General features: G+C 33.5%; 1 protein-coding gene across 1 annotated transcript in view; it reads right to left on the bottom strand.

The window, feature by feature from the left end:
- CFAP47 (cilia and flagella associated protein 47) overlaps positions 1-16471 on the bottom strand; it is a 466299-nt gene that overhangs the window by 61913 nt on the left and 387915 nt on the right. Inside the window, exons 56-57 of the mRNA XM_024240715.2 lie at positions 15269-15425; positions 6958-7056 (exon numbers count right to left, since the gene is read on the bottom strand). Coding sequence (XP_024096483.2) covers positions 6958-7056; positions 15269-15425 — 256 coding nt within the window. The remainder of the gene's footprint in view (positions 1-6957; positions 7057-15268; positions 15426-16471) is intronic.

The raw sequence follows: 16471 nt of genomic DNA, 5'->3' as shown, positions 1-16471 counted from the left end.
TGTAAGTGCAAAGGATCTAGAATAACCATAAAAATCCTGAACAAGAGAAGAAGTTTGAAGTATTGATGTTACCAAATATCAAGACTTACTATATAGCTGTAGTAGTGGACAGTATGGTATTAGTGCAAGGATATTCAAATAGAATATTTGAACTAAATAAAGTCTAAAAACAGGCTCATACATATACTGTCACCTGATTTGGGAGAAAAATAGCACAAAAAATCAATGAAAAAATGTATGGCTTTACCCATAAATGCTGCTAGGAAAATTTGGTATACATAATGACTAAATGGAACTTTGAGTCCTATATCTTACCATACTTGAAATTATCGAGATATGTATTATGAAAAGTAAACAACAAAGCTTCTAGGTAAAAGACAACTATATCTTCATGACTTTTTTATGCCCCAGATTATTGAGATTATTGCCAGTATATAGTACCTAAATTTCAGCTGAAAAGAGTCACCTGACCAAGGTAAAACTCCTCTCCTGAGGGCAGAGTGCATTCAATGATGAATTGATGTGAAAGGTGAGGGAGGGATGTGTAAAATCCTGGCATCTTCATCCCAAATTGGGGCAACTCAGAGGAGCTATCCTAGCTTCAGTGCTAGCCATTGTGTGAGCTGACACCTTTGTCCCCACCTTCTCCCCCTACTCAATCCTGCTTCATCCTCTTCCCTCAGTTGTGTTGATCCTCAGAGCACTCCCTAATACACTTCCTACCCACTACCCTCCTTTCAGAGTCTTCTTCCCAGGAAAAGTATTCTGTAACAGTGATGTTTAAGATACTTTCAAGTGATACTGGGATCTATATGTTTACATTTTTAAAGTTATTTATTGGTGTTTTATAGAAGTACTGTGTAGAGGGTAAAAGTCCAAGCCCCAAATTCAAACCTAAGTTCCAGCATGTACTGTCTGTGAGTTCTTGGGCATAACTCCTATATATCTCAGCATATTCATCTCTAACATAGGAATATTAATGGAATTTATCTCATAGTGTTGTAAGGACTAAATCAATTAATATTTGTAAAGTGATGAAAATAGCTCCTGGCACATTGTATATTGCTATTGTTCATGGTAAATGACACCGTTTTCCATTAGAATGCCTTTAAATTATTATATAGGTAATACAAAGGTATGCCAAAAATTGTGAAGGTAACATATGAATAACTGAAATATGAAGAGTCTTTTCTAACAGAAATGTTGAGGAAGAGTAAAATATACGAAGGGTTAGGAATGTCAAAAGGAATAAGGCTGGATAATTTTTTATATCTATTTAAATCTAGATATAGATGTAACTGTAGATACAGATATCAACTGTTCCATAAGAAGCTATTTTCTAGAAAACTGGTATTCACCAAGATACCAAAATTATTTAATCAATTAGTAATTTTAGTTTATAAATTTAAAACCATTTGTTTAGGAATTGTTTCATCTAGAAAAAAATGGATTTCATAAGAAAAATAACTATTTCTTTCTTTTCCAGTAATGTATTTCCTGGCATGTAACAGCAGGTGAAAGATCTTGTTTCCTATAAAATTGAGGAAAAGTAGGAGTCCATTTTGAAGTTAACCTATTTTCATCTATACAAATAATCCCAATAACATATATTTGTACATAGTTTTAGTGTTTAGAAATGTCTTCACATACACAATTGTGTATGTTTATCAAAAAGTCTTACTAGGTAAAAGTGATTTTTTAATAATGTCCAAAATAGGGTTCATACAGGATAGAAACTAGCCCAAGCTAATACAGCTTATCCATGTTACAGTCAAAAGAAGAACACAGATTATTTGATCATAATGCTCAATCCCCATATCTTGGCTGCCTTCCCAACGTTCTAGGTCTAATTTTACATCTATGTGTAGATTTGTAAAGTAGCACTTTATTATCTAGTGCTACAGTATGTAACACCAGAGATGTAATAATGCTAAACCTCCAACTTTTTTTAAATGTTAGTCAGATGACCCAGTACGATGTTACAGCTAATGTATTTCCACAAGTTTAATCTTGTTTCAGTAACATTTGATTCTTTCCTATTAAAAGAGAAAAAAGAATACTGCAAGTCCTATAACTTTATTAGCTTTGTAGAAGGATATCCTTTGAAATCACAATTCACCTACACTCTTGTCTCGTTCTTGGTTATTTGACCTAATTAAATCTGTAGACAAGATAACATTTCAAAGTGAAAACCTGGCAGATTAAGATTCTTCACTGACAGAAAGACCCTTTTCTTCTTCCTGTCTAGTTCTTGTCACCAGTTTTGAATGACAACGAAAGGAACAGTGAACTTTCTAAAAACAAAATGAAGTACTTTACTATCTATAGTATAGTATGAAACTCATTCCAAGGAAATAATTTCTAGAAATATATATTTGCTTAAAGGAATAAAAGGGCTGTGAACCCTTTTTCCAATGGGAAAAATATAGTGTCAGTGGCTAGAGCTCCAATCTAGGTCAACATATAACTACATCTAGATCTAATTTTACTAAACAACTTTATAAGCACAAGGAATTGTAAAATTTCTGAAAGAAAGTAATATGAGAAATATTTACAGAAATTATTTTTATCCATGTCCTTTTGTAATACAGAGACTAAAATTTTTGTAAAGTCAGATTGACTGGAATGATGAATAGAATGGCTGCTATTATGAAATGAAGCAGTAGCATTCATACTTGAGGAACATATGTTAGTCGTAACAGTTGTCAGTCTCCCTTACTGCCTAATATTGAATAAAATTGAATAGAATGCATTGTCACATCATATGGCAAATTAGAAGGTGCAAGTTTAGAACTTCCCTGCTGAATCAGTTCATGAGAAAATAACATTTACAAAAGTATATTTCTTGGCCAAATACATTTTGAAATACATATCACTTCCTCTATCTAAAAATACAAACAGCATTAGAGAGAGAGAGAAAAAAAAAGGCCTAGGAAACCCTGCCATAAAGAAACTTTGTTTAGCCAAGTATTTCTCAAATTCATTTAAGCATAGAACTTAGGGTTTTTATTTGTTTTTAATTCTATTTTTGTAGCTACATAGTAGGTGTATACAACTTAGTTGTTTCTGTTTCTTTGTGTTCTTGTTTTTACAAAATACTTATGTAAACACTGGTCAAGGATAAGGTAATCTTTTCAGTTCTCAAATATTCACCAAGAAAATGTTCTATGTTAATGTAGGAACACTTAGTTTTAAGGGTATAAATGCTTTTTCTGTTACATGATAGTGTCCCTAGAGGTAATTTTTATAATACCAATAGTGCCCCAATGTCTTATGCCAATAGTGATATAAGAAGCCAAACTCCCATTTCTGTTGTACTCTTAATGTTTTATGTTCCTCAAATAAGCAGAAAAACTCCTACAACTAGTATTATAGCATGTAAAAATATCAGAGCAAACAAAAAGTTTCTATAAAATAAACAAGCCCCTTTGGAGATCTTATTATATAGAGCAGCAGGGAGCACATCATGAACTGTCAAACACACTACATAGGCCGGTGTGCATTGTTTATCTTAGAAAGCAAGTCATGGCAGAAACTAGAGAAGACAATAAGAAATTCACCAAGAAACTGGTTTAAATTTGAAAAAATATTTTATGACAATAAGAAAAATAGAAATTATAATAAACTACATTTAATTTCTATTTTTCAAGCTAAAATTCTTAAAATTGGAACACAAATGTTGGTCTCTATGTTGCATAAAAATTGCATTATATATAACTACAAATTGTGGTATTTAAAATAAAAGTAGTTATTAGAAGGTTTATATTTTTGTTTTGTAAATATAGATTTTATTGACAGTCATAAATGCTGTGTTTCAAAATAGTGAGGAAATGAATGGCCCTGAAAAAGAAGTTTAAATACTATGAAGATGTAGTTGTCCCCAAATGTAATTGCCATTAAATAATTATTGGGATTTGGGGGGGACTTGATAAAAATTTATTATAATTTTTAGTAGAAGAATAAGTAGGTAAGAGAAAATAAATCATTTAAAGACACTGAAAAGAAACAAATAAAATAAGAAAACAAAACTATGGGGTTTAAACTGTATGGCACTGGCATTAGATCTGAAATACAGATGCAGGGAAAAGTATATATATGATCTGAATATCAGATAAGTCACATTGCAAACATAAATAGCAACAAAATAATTATTATTCAAGAAAAAATGGAAAAGTGGCTAATTGAGAGGCAATCAAATTAGGTTTTCATTACATAGCAAAAAAACACAATATAGATTAATTGAAGGAGTAAAAGTTGCCTATCTACCTGTAACCATTTCCTCATTAAAAACAAAGGAGAAGAAAAAGAAAATGTAGGTGAATTTTCAATTGATTTCACAATGTGGAATGACATTGATAGCGTAGAATCAATGGAAGAAATGTTAAAAACAGAAAATGGCTCACGTATTTAATGAATCAGTAAAATTAAGTATAAGCAGATGCATAAATAGTTGCCACAAATATAACAATATTATTTGACATGAAGGCAGTTTTCAATTTTTTGCTATTATAAAAAAATGCAATATCAAGTATATTTATTCATACATTAATCATACTTTGAATATATCTTTGTTTCAATTTTTAATTTTTGCAGGTATCTGGTAGTTCTATATATTCATGGGGTATATGGGATATTTTGATACAGGCATAGGATGTGTGATAATCACATTAGGGTAAATGAGATATTCATCACCTCAAGCATTTATGCTTTGTGTTACAAATAGTCCAATTATACCCTTTCGGTTATTTTTAAATGTACAATTAAATTATTTTTTACTATAGTCACTTTGTTGTGTTATGAAATACCAGAACTTATTCATTCTTTCTATTTTTTGGTACCCATTAACCCTCCCCTCTTCCCCTCATGGCCCCACCCCCACCCATTACTCTTCTCAGTCTCTGGTAACCATCATTCTACTCTCTATCTCCATGAGTTCAATTGTTTTATTTTTAGATCCCACAAATAAGTGAGAACATGAGAAGTCTGTCTTTCACTTAACATAATGACCTACAGTTCTATCCATGTTGTTGCAAATGGCAGTATCTCTCTCTCTCTCTTTTATGGCTGAATAATAAGTACTACATTGTGTATATGTACCATATTTACTTCATCCATTCATCTGTTGATGGACACTTAGGTTACTTCCAAATCTGGGCTATTGTGAATAGTGCTGCAATAAACATGGAAGTACAGATATCTCTTCAATATACTGATTTCCTTTCTTTAGGGTATATACCTAGCAGTGGGATTGCTGGATCATATGGTAGCTCTAGTTTTAGTTTTCTGAGGAACCTCCAAACTGATCTCCATAGCAGTTGTACTACTTTACATTCCAACCAACAGAATTGGCATTACTAGGTCAAAAGAATGACAGTTGCAAAGTTTCTTTTTATACACTACAAAGAGTGCTTTCCAAAAACTATGTAGTAATTTGTATTCCCACAAGTATTGTTTGATTATTCTAGTTTCACTATAGAAACATTAGCATTTGTAGTTCCATTAAAAGACAAAAACAAACTTAAAAAAAGGGAAAAAATCTAGATGGTCATGTTTAAAAATCAATATCTGATTATTAGTGACACTGAACATATTTTAAACCATTTTTTGCCCATTTGTACTTTATCTTTTGTGAACTGTTGTTCATACTCTTTTTAATGCATTGCAAAGAAATAGTAAGCAAAAATTTTGAAACACAAAAAGATTCAAGTATGCCATTAAGCAATTATTTTGATTCTATGTAAGTTAATTTTTCTGAATTGCGCTCTCCATAATTCAGTGAGAATAATAATAACATCCACCTGTCCCTTGAAGTTGTAGCAAATTAATTCAATTAATGACATTTAGGATGTTTTTATAAATGGCTACAGAAAATGTAAGAGAAATTAATTAACCCATTCTTATTGAAATGTTAGTAGTGGTTATTTATTTCAGTTAGTATTTTTGTATTAATTATGTTAAGATAATTCATATTTTATATTTACCAAAACAATTATGTTTTATATTTTTAAAACATTATTATTGTTAAGCAAATTCATAATTTTTAGCATTAGATTTTTAAGAAACTTCATTAGTTCTTAGAATTTTTCCTATTCATCAATACACAGGTGGGGTGGTTAATATATAGAAGAAATAGATATTGGCTGGGCATGGTGGCTCACCCCTGTAATCCCAGCACTTTGGGAGGCCAAGGCAGGTGGATCACCTGAGGTCAGGAGTTCGAGACTAGCCTGACCAATATGGTGAAACCCAATCTCTACTAAAAATACAAAAATTAGCCATGCAGGATGGTGTGCGCCTGTAGTCCCAGCTACTTGGAAGGCTGAGACAGGAGAATTGCTCGAACCCGGGGGGCAGAGGTTGCAGTGAGCCAAGATCGCGCCACTGCACTCCAGCCTGGGTGACAGAGTGAGACTCCGTTTCAAAACAAAACTAAACAACAACAACAACAAAAATAGTCTCAAAAACAAAACAAAACCAAACAACAACAAAAATTTATACCCTGTAATACATTTGCGGTGAAACAGTAGTTGAAACTACTGATACTTTTTATTAGTATTAAAACTACTGATACTACTTTTTATTAGTATCAGTATACTACTTTTTATTAGTACCAGTAGTTTTAACACACTATTTATAATTTTCTGAAATCTTTCTTGACTCATATAACCATGTGTTAAGTGGTATGCTATTCAACCATGGAGAATTTCAAAGTTAAAATACTTGGCAAATCTTACTTATGTTCTGAGGAATTAAAAATAATACAAATGTAATATATATATATATATATAGGTTTTGCCATCCATGTTTTTCTATCAACTTACTAAAATTTGTTCCAAAATTTTAAAATTATATTTTTAATTTGTGTTAAATATTTACTAAGGCAACAAACATATATTTCATTATCTCTGAAATTCAACAACAAACAGAATGATAGAAAGTAAGGTGGAAATCCTGTACCTTGTATTTCACTCGGAGAACTAAATCTGAAGGCAGAACTCTCATAGATGAAGCTATCCCAGCAATGATCAATAACAAGATTCCTGGGATGTTCCACACCTAATTAAAAAATAAAGAGATATTACACTTCAATGTCACATTGAAGAAGAAAAACAGCAGTGGAGATGGAAATAGAATAAAAATTATCCTCTAATAGGAAACTTATAAGATGAGTATCTTTCAAAGTATATTTTAAAATGAGATTTAAATGGCATTTTTGAAGAACATATTTAATAATATAAATGGTTTTATCTATGATGTTTAAAAAATAAACTCATAAATTCTTGGAACTTTCAGGTGGACACAGTGGCATGTGCCTAAAATTCCAGCTACTGGGGAGTCTGAGGCAGGAAGATTGCTTGAGGCCAAGAGTTCAAGGCCAGTCTGGGCAACATAGAAAGACCACATCTCTATATTTTAAAAATCTTGGAATTTTAATTTGAACGACTCAACAAGCAGATATTAAGAGTGAACTACTCAACAAGCAGATATTAAGAGTCTATTTGAGCCTGCTATTTAAAAATAGATTGTACTGATGAATACAGCTGGCCTTCTGTATCCATGGGTTCCATACCAATGGATTCAACCAAAGACAGATTGAAAATCTTCAAAAAGATAATGGATGGTTTCGTCTACATTGAATATGTACAGACTCTTTTCCTGGTCTTTATTCCCTACATCATACACTATGACAACTATTTACATAGCATTTACATTGTATTAGGTGTTCTAAGTAATCTAGAGATGATTAAAATATATGAGAGTATATGTGTAGGTTACATGCACACACTGTGCCATTTTGTATCAGGGACATGGGGATTCGTGGATTGTGATATCCTTGGGCGTTCTGAAATCTATCCCCTATGGATACAGAAGGATGGCCTGTATATAAATATGCACAAATAAACAACATTTATCCAATGTTAACAAGTTCAAACCAATACATACAAAAATATGTGTATTAATTCCTATTAAAAAGATAAGCTCTACTTACATTAAAAATATGAGTTGATAGTGCTAAGTGGTTAAATTTCAAATGTAAATATATATACATTGAAGGAAATGCCGAAAGATATTTACTAACAGTGGTATACGATAAAAGGGAAACATGTTTTGAGATCATTGTATATAGATTAGTGTTTCTAAAAGTGTAGTCTTCTGACAACCTGCATTGGAATAGCTCGTGATGGCAGGGCCTCACCCCAGCCCTTATGAATCAGAATAAATGAATGTGGACCTGGGAATATGAATTTTTATAAGCTCTCAAATATTGTTTACTGAATTTGGAGTGTTGTTAATCAAGAATCAAATAAAACAAGTTCCAAATGTTAAGATATCTTATCAGCATCTAAAAATAAAATAATTGTAAGCAAGTAGAGTCTCAGATTACTCACTTCAAAAATGGTTATAATTATTCTACATTTACTTTTTATTAGTACAATAATATTAACTATTTCTTATGAGCAAAATAAACTAAGACAAATAACCCAATTAAACTAAGTTATAAAGACTTAATATAGGCTGGGCGCGGTGGCTCATGCCTGTAATTCCAGCACTTTGGGAGGCCGAGGTGGGTGGATCACCTGAGGTCGGGAGTTGGGAGACCAGCCTGACCAACATGGAGAAACCCAGTCTCTACTAAAAATACAAAAAAAAAAAAAATTAGCTGGGTATGGTGGTGGGTGCCTGTAGTCCCAGCTACTCGGGAGGCTGAGGCAGGAGAATGGCGTAAACCCGGGAGGCAGAGCTTGCAGTGAGCTGAGATCACACCACTGCACTCCAGCCTGGGTGACAGAGTGAGACTCTGTCTCAAAAAGAAAAAAAAAAAAAAACCACAAAACTTAATATATTTGATACCCCAACTTCCCTGACAAAAAGTCTCAAATTTCTCAATACTATTTATTTCTTAATTCAAATATTTTAAAAGTTGCATGTCTGAATTTGGGAGGGATTTTTAGGTTCTGGGAGATTTTCTTACACCAATTTGTCTGTCTTCTTAAGTATAAAACCATGCTCATCCTGATTGGCTATTTGCAATGATTACTACGTATATTACATAAATATTTGTTCAACTCTGGATGTACTTTAGATAAGATTCAGAGGACCTCCAGGGATTTTCATAACTAATTCTACCATGTGAATTCCAACATTCACTCTGAGGGCTGGGCGCGGTGGCTCATAAGCCCAGAAATTTGGGAGGTCAAGGAAGGTGGATCACTAGAGGTCAGGAGTTCCAGACCAGCCTAGGCAACATGGCAAAACCTCGTCCCTATAAAAAATACAAAAAATTAGCTGGGCATGGTGGCACATGCCTGTGGTCCCAGCTACTGGGAAGGGTGGAGTGGGAGAAGCATCTGAGCCCGGGAGGTGGAGGCTGTAGTAAGCTGAGATCGTGCCACTGCACTCTAGCCTACGGGACCAAGTGAGACCATGTCTCAAAACAAAACAAAAAATTACCCCGTTCCTGTTACAGGTTGAACATCTCCTTGCGTGAAGAGTTCTATTCCTAAGTTGGGTATATCACAAAAATATAAAACACAAAAAAGATGAATTAGAATAATTTTTTAGAAAGTTGAAACAAGATTAGGGACACCATCTGCAGTCACGGATGAGACACAGTATGGTCACGTCACTTGCTTGGAATAAGCCAAAATGTTTTCTTAGAAACTAATATACTGAGAAAAAATGTAGCAACATAATCAGGCTCCACAGTACAAAAACCAGACAATTGCTCAAAAGAGGCAACCATTCTTCCTGATACTAACAGCTGATTCTTAAAAAGATTTCATTTAAAAAAGATTGCAATGTAATAAGAAAGCCTTTGATAACATCTTCACCAATACATCATGATGACCTCCTTAGAATATTTCTATGCAATCTGGTGTTACGGGTAAATGACATCACAACACAGTGAAATTCACTGAACACAATTCTTAATGTGGTTGGGGGAGGGTGTAGTTGATTTCAAGTACTGGGCTTTTGGCTCCTTCTATTTAATCTGTTAAGCAGATTTCAGACCACTCACAGAAACAGATTGCAAGTCTTTCCTGTAATCCTTTGCTATCTCTCCATTTGAGCTTTTCAGTTTTATATATAACTAGGTGAACAGTTAGTGAGAAATTGTTCTGCCTGCTTACTGAGAAGCCATGTGCAAAGGTACACAGAAACCTGGCTTGCAGAGTTGGGTTTTTAATCTTACTTCCTTCACTTAATAGCTCCTTGATCGTGAACAAGTTGTTAAGCCTCTCCATTAATCAATTTTATCCTCCTTAAAACAGATATAATGCCAATTTCAGAGGGTTCCTGTCTTAGTTGGGGTTTCCTCAGAAGCTGTTATTTGGGACGTGACCTCAGGAAATGCCAGTAGGGAAGAGCAAAAGTGAGACAAAGATTAGAAGGACTCCAATGAATGGTGTATTATAAAGGAAGTTACTACTGTGGATACATGAGGCTCAAGGCAGCTAGGGAACTCTGAGAGCCAGTGCAGAACACACATCTCAAAGGTACACTGCTCAGGGGAATGGGAACTGTAATATTTTTCCACCACTTCCTGTCATCCATAAGTTAAGGAAAAATTAACTCACTAGGGCAGCCAGAGGAAAGATCCAAGAGTTACAGGTGTTGGTAGCTGGACAATGGCCCAGATAAATACTAGCTGAATATTTGTTGTCCTGAGATAACTTAAAGAATCACACACATCAAGTGCTCAGTATAGTCTTTATAATTGATAACTATTATGTGTCCCCAGATTCAATCACAACTGTCTATCACCTGTTAAATTACAAGGGCACCATATGCCCTAACTGAAAGTTAAGTTAAAGGTCGGGTTCACACCCTCATGTGCAAATTGTGGAGCATAACAAGTATTTATGCTTGAGTGAAGGGCAAGCCACTCCACTAAGTAATTCCCTGTGAATGGTGCCAAAATTCTCCTTAGGAAATAATGGTAAGTTTGTTGTAATGCACAGACCAGTGTGCGCCCAAGGTGCTCAATTTCTTCTCCGAATAGCACAACCACAATAATATTTAGCATCGGACTATTTTAAGATGGATATAACAAAACGCTCATCTTGAGTATTAAAAATATCAGGAATATAGGTAAGCCTTTAGAAACATATTTTTAGGCAACATAGTATAGTTGTCTGAAGAAAAAGTAGTCTGGACACATGAAACATTAAATATGTTTGCTAAAGAAACAGATTCTCAGGATTTTGGGAAAATTCTAGGTATATACTATGAGCTTTTCTGCTACTTGTGGTCATGGACTTTTCCACTGTTACTGGCTTAAATCTTCTGAGGTTTGCTTCTCAATTCCAGTTTTCCCCCAACCCATCCATATCCGTCATCCACAAATAATTCTAGAGTTAGTGTTCAAAATGTGGGTTATAAAGTACAGGTAATCTTTTGAAAACTCTCATTATCTAGAGGATAAAAGTTCGATTCCTTATGATAGTATTTAAAGCTTTTTCAATATCCTAACATATCTCCTCTCTCTTTTGCCTCTCTCTCTCTCTCTCTCTCTCAGATAGGTAGGTAGATAGATGATAGATAGATAAATAGATAAATGATAGATAGATAGATAGGCAGATAGATAGATAGCATTAAAAAGTTTAGCCTAAAACTGCCTCCTTACATATTTTAAGTTCAGCCTAAAGGTTTCTCTGTACATAGAGAACTATAAGCTATACGGAACTGTAAACAGACTGTAAGCCTACTCTTGTGCCAATCATTGAGGTTTGGCCAATCAGAGGTTGCCAAGTGTTCAAACCATGTTCAAATAAGGCAAACTCAGAGCTGTAACCAATCGGCTGTTTTTGTACCTCCCTTCTGTTTTCTGTATGTCGCTTTCCTTTTGCTGTCTATAAATCTGACACCACGTGGCTATGCTGGTTTCTGGGCCTACTCTGGCTTAGGAGGCTGCCTGATTCGTGAATCATTATTTGCTCAATTAAACTCTGTTAAACTTAATTCAGCTAAAATTTTTCTTCTATCACTACACAGAGTTAGAAATATATAAAATATATAAAGATCTTCAAATTCCCTACTTTTTCCAAGAAGGCAGCATTTTTAGAATTTCAAACTCACTATCAAACTTCTGGATTGCCCAATTCTCTGTCTTTTCTCCTGCTAATGTCTTGGCTATTTCTATTTTTATTACTTCTCCCAGAAATAATGTCTTTTGATATTCCAAAGATCTTTGGTACTTAATTTCTACTGTATTATCTCTAAGCTTTAGAAATTTGGGTATTTTATTTATAGTCCAGTCATTCAGCAGACAAGCATCAAAAGCCTCTTCTGTCTTATTTGCTCAAGTTACTAATAGACAGATCATGTCTGCAAAGATCTCACAAATATTGTGGGATTAACAAATATTAGCTACAATGAGTGTGACAGATATTTAAATCAAGCTATGCACAAGTTGCCATGCTATCCATAAGGGGAAGAAATCATTCCAGGATTTGCAGCTAATGAGGAGAGAGAGAGAGAGAGAGAAATGAGGAATGCAGGATGCAGGATCTGAAAAGCTGTGAGATTCCTCACACCAGCAAGGAACCATTTGGTGAGATGAGTCTTGTTATCAACTTGCCTAAGAATTTTTTTTAATTCTGTAGAATCTGTAAGAAAATTTACATCTTCTTTTAAAAGACAAAATGAGATTGCCTACTCCTATCATGAAATAATCTAAAGACATTTACAAATATTTAAATGAGAAGGTATTTGATACGGTTTAGCTTTGTGTCCCCACCACCCAAATTTCATCTTAAATTGTAATCCCCAGGTGTTAAGGGAGGAATCTTGTGGGACTGATTGGATTATGGGGCGGTTTATCCTATGCTGTTCTCATGAGAGTGAGTGAATTTTCGCAAGATCTGATGGTTTTATAAGTGTTTGATATTTCCTCCTACACACTTGATCTCTCTCCCCTGCCCTCATGTAACACATGCCTGTTTTTTTCCCACCATGATTGTAAGTTTCCTGAGGCCTCCCCAGCCATGAAGAACTGTGAGTCAATTAAACCTCTTTCCTTTATAAATTACCAGATCTTGGGTATTTTTTATAGCAGTGCAAAAATGAAATAATACAGTATTAATCTCTGTTTTTAATGAGTATATTTTGCATATATATTAAATATTTTAATTCTTCTCATCAGTCATGTTTTTCTGTAGAAAACATGTTTTTCTGTAGATCAAATTGTGAGGCTTAGCCACCAAGGACTATAAGCACAAGTAGATATGTAGATAATGCATAAAAAAGATACCACAAAAGGGAGAAGGATAAGAATATAACAGAAAGGGAGATGCCATCAGCAACAAAGGGGAAAGAGGTTCTTTTTCACATGGGATAGGGAGACAGAGAAAGAGAAATAAGATATTAAAGGTCGTGAATCTTCCTTTGTCTCATATCTCCTCAGGTTTAAGGAAGAAGGGGGAGAAACAAAGCCTGAACATTTGCCCAAGAGAAAGTGAGTTTACTTAAAAGAGACTGTTTTGAACTGCAAAAGACTGATCAATTTTTAATTGTCAAGCTTACTATGTTTTATTGTTACACAGCAGAAAGAAATGTATAGCAATGTTAGAAAACTAGAAAGTCACACATTATTTTAAAATTTATTTTTAATGTTAAAATCTTAATCCAAATTTGTTTTTATAACATGCTCATAGTTATAAAGTCATTTGGCTGCACCTATCCTGAAAATTCCATTCCCTGGAAAGATCCACTGATACGCCTTGTATGCTGACATTCTAGAAATTCTGTGCCCTACAATTGGTATAAACGTCACAAACACATTTTTTTTTGGTGCATATCTAAATTTATGATTTAAATCCCAGCCAAACACAATAACTTTTACATTTAATTTTGTCAGCTCCATGTTCCTTTTCCTCCAACAGTTATTTCAAACCACCACTCCACTCTTCAAATTCTCTACTGTATCTCTTTTCCTCAGCAGATAAAAATGTAAATATATGACTGCTCCTAATTCCAAAGCCCTTCCACTACCTACCGATTTATTGACATCCATATTTGTTTTATTTTACCCCCACCTAAGGAAGAAATCCTCTCCTGTTCAGCTCTTCCTTTACCTCTGTTCTGATCCCAACCCTTCTAGACCCTTAGTCTATCAGTTAAACCTTACGTCATTTATATCTTTAACTCCTGTTCAACCCTGGCTTCTCCCTTCTGCTTATACATATGCTCAAGTCTTTTCCATCTTAAAATGCTAATTTCCTTGAGCTTGCAGTCAACATTTATTAAACACCACATGCCTCTCCTGATCGCAGCCAAAATTCTTATAAGGGAATTTTACATGAGATGACATTACTTTCTTAATATTTAAAATTATTTCATTCCAAGAAGATGAAGAAATGATGGAAAAGCACCAAAGTGCAACAGGTAAATGACATGTTCAGCTTCAACATTAATCAAAAATTTTCAGTGATGATACAATATAATGTTCTTTCAATCAGACTGATGCAGATTAAAGACAATGGTATTACTCAGGGCTTACACAGCTCTGGAAAATAGGTAATGTCTATATTATACTCCTAATTGCAGCATGAATTGCAAAAGTATAAACATTCTGGAGAGTAAGTTGGTCATGTATATAAAAAACCATAAAATATATAACTTTAACCCAATAATTGCAGTAATAATAGTTTTAGTAGAAGTAGTAATAATAGTTGAAAAGATAAATCGGTACTGCTCTATATTAGATTGAAAATGTGTTTCAAAAAACTCATGCTGAGTTAATTTTTAATTCAGACTCACATTATTTATTTGTTTAATATAAAGTGATCAAACTCTTCAAATAATCTAATTAAAAACATGCACCCTCAACATGGCATAAAAAAAGGACAAGGCTGGTTGAAGCCAAAATTTATTCCAAATATGTTGTCTCATTATTAAGAAAATGCAAAAAGGAAACAAAATCACCATATCAGAATTTCTATAAAGTTTTGAGGAATAAGCATTGGCATATTTGAATAATATCATAAGAATCTTACAAATCTACTAATTTACATATTTGGGTTTACAGATCAAATTGGAAGAACTTGATTTGTTATATAGATATCTAATTCTGATTCTGTACCATTATGAGCTGTGATTTCAGCCAAAATACTGCGTCTCTCAAATCTTGTTTCCTCTTTTATAAGGTAATTTTCTTACAGATTTCTAAAGTATTCATTTGTTCTAAAATGTTTTGATTCTATGATAAAATAAGTCTGATCAATACCTATAAAATAACATGTAAAATATAAGAAAAACAACTTACTTGTCAGTGTTATATCAATGAGGACATCTTCCGTTGTGGGATTTTTGAAAGGTATAACAATAGTCGACTGAAGACCAATGCGTGTGGTTATTCTTTCCGTGTCTAGAGGCTGGGGAAATAGTCCTACTCCAGATAAGTAGAATTTCCATTCTGTAAACTGTTTGAAGATAAGTATTCGTAACTTATGTGTCCTAACTGCATATATTTTATTTGCAATACTTAATAAGTATAATGCATGTAAAAATTTGGACAGATAAGAAAAGTTTTGTTGTTAAAAAGCATTGTTTGTTTTTTCCTTTCTTTTCCAAATTCCTTTTAATTTTATGGAAAATAATTCTATGTATTTTTACTTTGAGGCAGAAGAGGGCAAAAGTGCAATATTCAAATATCAAACATATTTCAATGCACATAAAGTTATTATAGCAACATAAAAGAGAAAGTTTAATGGAAAACCTGGCACTTCTGTTCAAGTTTTTTTTTTTTTTTTTAACAAACTTGGTACCAAACACTGCATGTAGTTTCCAAACTCTTTGGGTGAATTTCAAATGAAATTCAGATAGCTGCCACATTAAGGCAAAGAAGATGAGGCACAGATTGAAGCTCCAATAGAAGGAAGTATGTACAATTGCATGCCATATTATTTATCCCCATCATCGAGTCCAGTGCATTATCTGTTATCACATGATATGGATAAATGAATCAAAAATTACGTGAAGGAGATTGAATGTGGCTATTATTTTTATCTAAGTTTCATAAGCATGTAAAGCTCTGTTTGAAAATCTCTTTGTATTTTAGGATAAAAGTCCCTTCAGAGTACAGTACACTGTGACTCAGTTCTAGGGTCTCTTAAACTTCTGCAACAAACACTTTGCTAATGTTGTAGATGAATAAAGGGATCACAAACAATGTCCTACTTTATAATCTCTCAAACTATATAGATGTTTCCAAGCTTAAATTCCGATAAAAAGAGGGAAACTTGCTTGAAGATTACTTCAAATAAGGAGTAGTGAAAGAAAACTCATAAAAATCCTGCCTCCTTAGTAGAGAGAATTAAAGGCAAATTTCATCTGGATATTATCTTCAAATGACTATATTACTATTAGTCACAGATTTGACTAGCATAATATAAATTAACTGTATTTTCAATAATAACGTCCTAACTTGATTTACAAAATTGACTGTCTAAAATCAAGCATCAGAGTT

The sequence above is a fragment of the Pongo abelii genome, chromosome X, assembly GCF_028885655.2.
Source record: "Pongo abelii isolate AG06213 chromosome X, NHGRI_mPonAbe1-v2.0_pri, whole genome shotgun sequence".
Classification (NCBI taxonomy): Eukaryota; Metazoa; Chordata; class Mammalia; order Primates; family Hominidae; genus Pongo; species Pongo abelii.
The sequence above is the reverse complement of the archived record's forward strand: the minus strand, read 5'-3'. Positions and strand labels throughout refer to the sequence as shown.